The sequence below is a fragment of the Cucurbita pepo genome, chromosome LG19 (genome assembly GCF_002806865.2).
Source record: "Cucurbita pepo subsp. pepo cultivar mu-cu-16 chromosome LG19, ASM280686v2, whole genome shotgun sequence".
Taxonomy (NCBI): Eukaryota; Viridiplantae; Streptophyta; class Magnoliopsida; order Cucurbitales; family Cucurbitaceae; genus Cucurbita; species Cucurbita pepo.
In genome coordinates, this window is record NC_036656.1 from 116,319 (window position 1) to 125,002 (window position 8,684).

Consider the following 8,684-nt stretch of genomic DNA (forward strand, 5'->3'; position numbering starts at 1 on the left):
GGAATATGATAGCAAGTGGGTGATTCATTGCTTGATTGATTTCATTTGAAGCTAACTTTTTTGGATTATCAATTTAATTCTTTGGGTCTCTCTTGCCGAGAGTCAACAAACTCATCCTGGCTTGGCTTGGCTTGTAGTAGATGAATTTTAAAGGATAAGCTTCACTTTAAATTTAGTTTAGTTATTTATTATGAAGACCTAATGGAAGATATTTGGAAAGGGAAACTTTACTTTATGATGGTTTTTTTTTATAATAAGAAATATGTAATGTTGTGGGTGAGATTCTTTGAACATTAATAATTATCGAAGTGGGTTCGAACGATTCAATTAGGTGGGTCCTAATCAATGAAATGAGACAAGAAGCACTTGATTTAGAAGACGACAACTCAACCAATGTGACTAGGTGGATTGTAGCCTAATTATGTAAACCCGAAACCTGCCTAGTAAACCTAGTTCGATACGGTGAGACCCCATGAGCTAATCTAGAGGTTGAAGGATCCATACCAAACCAAATAGGTTTCCATACCAAACCAAACGATCACTTGACCAAATTATAATTCGCCTAGACTCGTTTTGTATTTGAATTGCCTCAATCAAGTACAAGTACAAGGCTCAAAATCACACTAGATCAAATAAAGCAACACATAAAGTGTGTTTAGTTTATAACTGTAACACAAAATTGGAATTCATAAAAGTCTACTTTATCATATACGTAATATAGTTTTATAAGGCTACTCGACCCTACTTTATTTTTAATTTAAAATTTTAAATATATAAATATTAAATATACCAAGAAATTAAAGGGGATGGAGTAGGACTTGGATCACATTTTCGATCCATTCCATACTTTAAAATTTTGAGAACTAAATTAAAATAAAATGGAAAAGTATTTATAAGATTTAAAAAGTGAGGAGGAATATGGGAGATGAATTATGAGAGCAATGGACAGTTGGTGCCATAATTCAAAAATGATAAGCTCAAAATTCACACTTTCTTCCAAACAGGCAACGTGGTGGCCATGCCATCACCATTTGAATGTGGTATGGAAACTCTCTATTTGGGCCTTTCCTAAATCTCCCTCGCCCGACATAAAAATAAGGTTACAATTCAATCCAACCTAACCTTAATTTACTTTTAAAACTATCATTAAAAATATTTAACGTTTGTAATTGATACCAATGAGGTGATTTATAAATATCCAATCGAAAACTCTAGATTGGTCCAAAAGATCTCTTCAATCCAATCGAATACAACCGGTGTACATACACACTTATTTCTATCGGTATCTCTAGATGTTATTTGCAGTTTGGTTAGTTACAGAGATGATAGAAAAATGGAAAAATAGGACAACAAAAAGTGGATAAAATAAGGGAGATATTGTGAAAGTTAGTGTTGAAAAAGAAACATAGAGGAAATGAATAAATATTTGAAAAATAGTGATAATGACCCTATATGTCCAACTTGTGTCCAAATTGATTTGAATACAACATTCCAATTTTATCCTAAATTTGGAATAAACCCAAATTTTGGTTTGACGGCCCATTTTAAACATTAGGGCCCAAAATTTTGATTTGATTATGAGCCCATTAAAAGCTTTCCCCTAAAAAAATAATATCAGGCTCACATATTTTCAAAAATAAATTACAAATTTAGTACAATTTAATTTAATTTAATCTATTTAAGAGATAGGACTCCTACCTTGTGATTTGAGAAAACCTCATAAAGAGTTCATATAATTTAAAACCATATATAACAAAGGGAGGACAATAATAATAATAATAATAATAATAATAATAATAATAATAAGGAGAAGAAGAATGTAGGAATGGAAAGGATTATCAAAGAGATTTGGTCTTGAAGCGGTAGAGGAGTTTCTTCTTCTTGGAGGTGGGATTGTGTAGGGACAGGACCAGCTTACCAGGCTCAGAGGTCTTAAAGGTATTTGAAACAACAGGATCAGACGCTGCTACTACTCTTCTAGGCTTCTCGATTATGACTGTGTACCCTCCTCCGCCTCCTCCTCCGCCTCCTCCTCCGCCTCCTCCTCCGCCTCCCCCCTCTTGGCTCGGCACAAACTCTGCGCCGTACCTCACTTCCCATCCCACCACTCTAACCTCCCACGTAACCACGCATCCCTAGTAAACACACACACACACACACACATCCAAAATTAATTCAAGTATCCAATGTGATGTGGAACACAGAATACGAGATATGATGCTATACTCTTCTGTTTTCTTACAACCAGACCTGAAGAAAAGGGTAAAAAAAAAAAACAAAACACAACAGGGAATTTCCAACACCCCTTTAAAATAAAGACTCTGAGCCCTCACTCCTCATGCCCCATTTCGTCTGCCATTTCCAGAGAATCCAATGAACAAATGCACATCTTTTAACACAAATATCCCTTTTTTTTTTTTCTTTTCTTTTTTGATCCAAAACAAATTTATTGTTTACCCTACCTACAATTTTCCCATTTAATTACTCATCCGAACAAAAAAAAAATACCTTTAATCTTCACTCTTTCTTGGAATTTAAGGAAAAGAGAAAAGAAAAGACCAACCTGAGTGACTGGGTATTCCACAGTGTGTTTGGCCGAGGGTTTCATCGTAATTTCAGTCACGCTATCACATGTCTCGAACTCCCCATCTTTGCTCATTCCTCCATACTTCACTGGCAGCTCTTGCGCTGTTACGTATCTGTGTGTGTATTATCAACTCAGTATTTTATCCAAATGTTATTGTAAAATTTAAATTTTGTATTCTCTTCTCTTCCCCAAGAGACTTCCAAACAAAAGAATTCAGAGTTACACCCATTTCGAATCTTCCCACGTTCCCCAATTACAATAAAATATACATATATTGCATAGAAAAACTTAAAGCTCATTTTTCATATACATCGAATCAGAGAATTTAAGAACATTGTCCCTAAATTTAAGGTCAGTAATCGTTTTTACAATTTACAGAAACAAAAAGCTGTAATCAATCCAAATAAGAAGGTACCTGAGAAGGGTCTCTGCAGATTTAGAAGGTCCAGCAAACACAAACTTGCTCTTGCTTCTTTGTGTCATAAATGGACTAATCATTCTATTCACAGCCAAATACCACCAAGGAACATTGATAAACACCTACCCAAATTCAAACCAAAACCAGAATAAAAATCATGAACTATAATCACATCATCATAATCATAACAACATTTGTAGTTGGATTTAGGAAAATTGATTAAAACAAAACCTACCCAGATTCAAAACCAAATCCAAAATCAGAATAGAAAATCATCAACTAATCACATGATAATAATCATAACAATAATTATAGTTGGATTAAGAACCTGTCTGGCAACGAATTCTGGGTAGTTATCTTGAAAGATCTGAACGGCGTCTTTGGTTGCTTGTCTAAGCTCCCATTTTCCCAGCCCTGGTGAGTTCTTGAGATCGTTAACATGAACAATCGTGCAGACTCCACCAGGAGTGAAATCCAGTTTCCGAATGCTTTTTTCCAGAAACTGAATTCTCCACCGGAGAAATTTCTGCCGTTTCTCCTCATCGGAAAATGTCTTCTGATAAAGCTCTCTGTTCTGGAACTCACCGTACACATTGTAACAAACTGGATGTCCTTCTTTGTCTGATCCATGCATAAACGCTACTTTCTCCAAATCGGTTCCTAAATCTTCTTCTAACAGTTCATCGATTTTGAAATCCTTTCTCCATTGGATTGTGTTCTTGATCATCGCGAACGATTCTTTCACTTTGAAATCCCTTGCTCTGAGGAATTTCAGCAATACGACGTCGCTTCTTTCGTCCGCCAGTAGCGGTATCCCCCAAATTGAAACCTCCTCCGGCGCCGCCGAAGTTGGCTCAGAGTTGGCTGCGTTTTTGTCTACGCCTTCCTCCGATGGTGCTGTGGCGGAGACGGCGACGGCAACGACAGTCTCTTCAATTGCCTCGACTGTCTTTGCTCCGTCGTCGTCCACGGCGGTTTCCGTTTTCACTGCGACCAGCACTTTCTCAGCCGCAGGAGGCGTCGTTTCATTTGATTTCTCGGTATTTTCTGCTTCCTTATCTTCATTCGTTTCGGAGACTTTAGCTTCGGACTTCAGTGGCTCTTCTTCATCGGAGAGCTTCAGAGCATCATCAATCGGTTCCTCCGTCTTCTCCACCACGGCCTCCAATACAGTATCTTCAACTTTGGCCGTCAATGACGGTGGAGGAGAAGTGAACTCGAACTTGTTAAGCGCTTCCTGAATAAGCTGCTTAAACTCCTCCAAAGCCTTCTTCTCGGAATCCGAAAGATCGGCAACTTTAGTGCTCTCTTCCTTAAAAGAATCAACATCAGCTGTGAGTTTCACACCATCGCCGGACTTCAAAACGTCAGCCTCCGTGGCAGTAGCAACGTCGCCTTGAGGCAGAGTAGCAGCATTGAATGGCTCTTTTTCCACCGGTTCCGGTAGCAGTGGAAGGTCCTTCCTATCAGCCTTCTCAGCAAGAGGAACATCGGTGAGAAGAACTTCTTGGTCAGCCATGGTGGTGGGGAAAGGGAAAGGGAAAGAAATGGAGAAAGTAGAAAAAGGGTTTTAGGGTTGATAGAGAAATGGATATGGCGGTGGTGATGGCGGAGATCGTGGGGATTCAGAGAGGGAATTTTAAAGAGTGGGTTAGGAGCTGCGGCGATATGTAACATTCATCATTTGAAACGCAAATAAATAAATAAATAAATAAATAATTAAGAATACAAAGTTAATAAATTTTTATTAATTTTATGTTAGAACTTTATTATTTATCTAATTAAAGATTATTTTTATTTATTTAAATATATAAATTTGTATTTGTAAATGGGAGGACGGTAAGGGTGGGGCCCAGTAGCGAGGGAATTCTTTTTTCATTTTTTTTAATTTTTTTAATTTTTTTAATTTTTTAAATTTAAAATCAATGAGATGTTTCGTAGGCTGTCATATGGAAGAGACCACAAGCTTTAGGCATAATGATGCGGTGCCGTTTTACAGAAATCTGCAGTCCCCTTTTACAAAGCCATTCTCCTTTTTCCTTTTATTTATTTAATTATTTTATTTATTTAGGCGTGGGCCGAAAATGATGATGGCCCAACATCAAAATATATGGACAACTGGATAAACTAAATAAATATTATATTAAATAATAATAATAAAAGATATTAATAGAACCTATTTTGTATTTATTATAAATAATATTTAATTCAAATCGTTGATGTGGAGACACGAGAGTGTCATACAATACAATGAGTTTGTATAAAGTCACATTAAATATTGTATCAAAAAAATTAATATTTTACAAGATAATCTTTAATCTTTAATGAGTCATGAACTTTTTTATTTTACGGGTGACCCTAGATTGACTCGTAAAATTAGATTAAATAAATAAATAGAAAGTTGGGTCATAATGCCCGGCGCCAAGTTGATTTTTTGTGGAATTTTCCCCATTTGGTTTGTAGGGTCGTTAACACAGCAGCGCAACAGATCGATAACAATGGCAGCAACGGAAAAACAGACAAACCTTTGGAGGTGAGGAATTCATAAATAACCCCCAAATCTCTCACTTCTTCATTTACCCCGACAATCAATCATCATCCCTCTGACTAAAATTCCATTGCGGTTTGAATTTCGTCTTCCTCTGTTTGTTCGCTCGACAGGGTTGTGGCCGACTCGCCGGAGACGGAACCTATCGTTTTCGGCTGTTGCGACGCTCAACAATGCAGTGGCCACAACCTGTCGAGTATTCTACACTAGGTAGGTTCGATGATCACATGTTGGTATGTTACAATAGCAATATAACCCACGAAGGTTCTCTATGGCGGGCCGAGAATCCTGTCGCTACAACTCTCCCTGTATTTGCTCTCCAACTTTGCCTTATTATTTTCTTCTCTCGTGCCCTCATTTTCCTCTTGAGACCCCTGCGCCAACCGCCCATTGTAGCTGAGATTCTTGTAAGTTTCGTTTGATGTTCATGTTTTCATTATGCCCACTACGTGTTTGATGAAATTCCTGTGAGAAAAGTTGACTTCTGTTTGTTCGTTTGTTTGTTTGTTTGTTTCTGGTGAAGGCTGGGGTGTTGCTGGGGCCGTCCCTACTGGGGCTGACCGATTTTTTTGTGAAATACATATTTGCTTTGAAGAGCTTGTTGCCATTGGAAACTGTAGCGAATTTGAGCTTGGTTTATTACATATTTCTGGTTGGATTGGAGCTGGACATGGCCCCAATTGTGCGTGCTGGAGGGAAGTCCATTGGCATTGCTGTGCTTGGTCTTCTTCTTCCAATTCCTATTGGGATTGGCTTGCATCACTTGATCAACAGCAACCAGAAAAAACCTAAGATGGGAAATGCCACCGCCCATGGGCCTTTGTTTTGGGGCATTTCCTTAGCCACCACCAACTTCCCAGACCTGTCGCGGATCCTCTCCGACGTTAAGCTTCTGCATTCCGAGATCGGTAGGACTGCTTTATCTGCCGCTATTATCACAGACCTCTGCTCTTGGGTGCTTCTTGTGATCACCATGTCAATAAGCAATGTAGGCAAATACTACGCAGTTTCTTCCACGTTTGTTTTCGTCTGTATGTGCCTTTTCCTCTTCCGCCCTGCACTCAAGTGGCTCGTTCGCGTTAGCAGCAAGGATGGGAACTACAATGAGTTCCATATCTGCTTTGTCATGACGGGCGTCGTGGCGTGCGGGTTGATTACCGACGCATGTGGCTCGCATTCGATCGTGGGGGCATTCATGTGGGGAGTTATCATGCCCAAGGGTGAGCTGAAGGACTTGATCATGGGGAAGGTGGAAGATTTGGTTAAATCAATTATGATGCCTACGTTTTTCTTGGTGACTGGCCTCCGAGTGGATTTTAATAGCATTTGTAAAGACTCGGATTGGGTGTTGGTGATGTTGATCGTGTTCTTGGCTACCTCGGCCAAAATTGTGAGCACTTTCCTTGTGGCTATCTTTTGCAACATGCCACCGCGAGAAGGCTTGACTCTTGGCTCACTCATGAATACCAAAGGCTTGCTTGCCTTGATAATCATCAGCGCCGGACGAGATATGCAGGTGATCAAACGATAAGCTTTGTAAACGAATAATGAATCTAAATTGACTGAAGTTTTCTGTGGTTTGCTAGGCTTTGGGTGCTCTCACTTTCACGGTGATGATCATGTCTTTCTGGGTAATGACGGCTCTGATTGGACCAACCTTGGCTTTTACCTACAAATCAGTCAAGACATCGAGGAAAAATAGGTACAGAACCATTCAAAGCATCAAACCAGAGGCAGAGTTCCGAGTGGTTGCTTGTGTGCACTCCACCCGCAATGTGTATGGCATCATCCATCTCCTTGGAGCTTCCAACCCCACCAAGCAATCGCCCCTCTTAGTGTTCGCTATTCACCTGGTCGAGCTTGCCGGTCGTGCCACAGCAATGTTGATCGTCCATGGCCAATGCAAAGCCAGCTCTGCCAAAGCCAAGGTCCAGACCGACCACATTATCAATGCGTTCGATAAGTTTGAGAACATGAGCAATGGTGTCACTGTCCATTCCCTCACGGCGGTGTCGCCATATGCCACAATGCACGACGACATCTGTGGCATTGCGGCGGAGAAGCGCGTCCACTTGATCATACTCCCATTTCACAAGCAGCCCACCCTGGATGGCGGATTGGAAGATGGGAACCCCTCAATTGGGCTTGTCAACAACAATGTGATGATGAATGCCCCTTGCTCAGTCGCTGTCCTTGTTGATCGTGGCCTCTCCGCCACCAGCCTCACCGACTCCAGTCGTTCCAGCCGCCTGCAACAAAGCTTTGCCCTGTTCTTCATTGGTGGCCCCGACGACAGAGAAGCTCTGGCTTACGCATGGCGAATGTCGGAGCATCCAGGCATCCTGGTAACCGTCGTAAGATTCCTCCCTGGAGACGAAGTCAAAGAAATGAGCATAACAGACTTCCCTGGAGAAGAAAACGTCGAGATTCTTACAGCCATAGCAGGAGCAGAGAAGGAGAAGGTGATTGACAACGATTATATACAAAACTTCCTGCTGCAAATCTCAAGCAACCCATCAATCGGATACGCAGAAGTGGCGGTGAACAATGGGGATGAAACGCTCAAGGCAATCAGCACACTGGAAAACGAGTTCAATCTGTACATTGTTGGAAGGGGCAGAGGGATGGTGTCTCCACTAGTGTCGGGGCTGTCGGAGTGGAGCGACTCACCAGAGCTGGGGGTGCTGGGGGATGCGCTGGTGACGTCGAGCTTTGCGACAAATGTGTCACTGCTGGTTGTGCAACAGGGGTGTATGGATGCGGAGGAGAGGGGCGAGAAGTTTAACGATGCGTTCATGGCGGAGCAGTATGGAGCGCAGGGGGCGTGGCAGTCGCCAATGATTAATAATAATGGGGATGGAGAGTTTGGTCTGTTTGTGAACCAGAAGGAGAATCAAGTGAATGAGGAGGAAGACGAGGAGAAGGGGAAGGGGAAGGGGAAGGAAGGCCATTATCAACCAAATGGAGCCATGGTTTACCCGACTAAATTGTGAAGCAAATTGTTGGGGTCTTAGCTTAACTTCACTCATCAAACCATACTATTCTCCTTCTTGTTCCTTCTCTTCTTAATTTTGTTTAGTCAATTATTCTTTGGTTAAATGAATGAAGTTCTAAATGTTTTAGTTATCTTA

The 8,684-nt window shown here is 40.8% G+C and overlaps 2 protein-coding genes across 2 annotated transcripts; one reads left to right on the plus strand and one right to left on the minus strand.

Annotated features, from left to right (window-relative positions):
* Window positions 1-1,679: 1,679 nt before the first annotated feature.
* LOC111781819 (patellin-3-like) lies at window positions 1,680-4,674 on the minus strand. The gene is made up of 4 exons (XM_023662532.1): window positions 3,334-4,674; window positions 3,003-3,127; window positions 2,564-2,699; window positions 1,680-2,135 (listed from the first exon to the last, which is right to left on the minus strand). Exons 1-4 carry the CDS (start codon window positions 4,522-4,524, stop codon window positions 1,839-1,841), a joined length of 1,749 nt encoding a protein of 582 aa, XP_023518300.1. The 5' UTR covers window positions 4,525-4,674; the 3' UTR covers window positions 1,680-1,838.
* Window positions 4,675-5,442: 768 nt separating this feature from the next.
* On the plus strand, window positions 5,443-8,684 carry LOC111781817 (cation/H(+) antiporter 15-like). Its single transcript, XM_023662529.1, has 4 exons — window positions 5,443-5,538; window positions 5,667-5,960; window positions 6,077-7,069; window positions 7,140-8,684. Exons 2-4 carry the CDS (start codon window positions 5,727-5,729, stop codon window positions 8,544-8,546), a joined length of 2,634 nt encoding a protein of 877 aa, XP_023518297.1. The 5' UTR covers window positions 5,443-5,538; window positions 5,667-5,726; the 3' UTR covers window positions 8,547-8,684.

Excerpts from the sequence above, each read along its gene's own strand:
- LOC111781819 (XM_023662532.1), bottom strand. The coding sequence starts at position 4,524 with ATGGCTGACCAAGAAGTTCTTCTCACCGATGTTCCTCTTGCTGAGAAG. Across the intron at positions 2,700-3,002 it reads TCTGCAGAGACCCTTCTCAG|ATACGTAACAGCGCAAGAGC; the intron begins GTACCTTCTTAT and ends ATACACACACAG. Across the intron at positions 2,136-2,563 it reads TGGAATACCCAGTCACTCAG|GGATGCGTGGTTACGTGGGA; the intron begins GTTGGTCTTTTC and ends TGTGTTTACTAG.
- LOC111781817 (XM_023662529.1), top strand. The coding sequence starts at position 5,727 with ATGCAGTGGCCACAACCTGTCGAGTATTCTACACTAGGTAGGTTCGAT. Across the intron at positions 5,961-6,076 it reads CCATTGTAGCTGAGATTCTT|GCTGGGGTGTTGCTGGGGCC; the intron begins GTAAGTTTCGTT and ends TTTCTGGTGAAG. Across the intron at positions 7,070-7,139 it reads GCGCCGGACGAGATATGCAG|GCTTTGGGTGCTCTCACTTT; the intron begins GTGATCAAACGA and ends GTGGTTTGCTAG.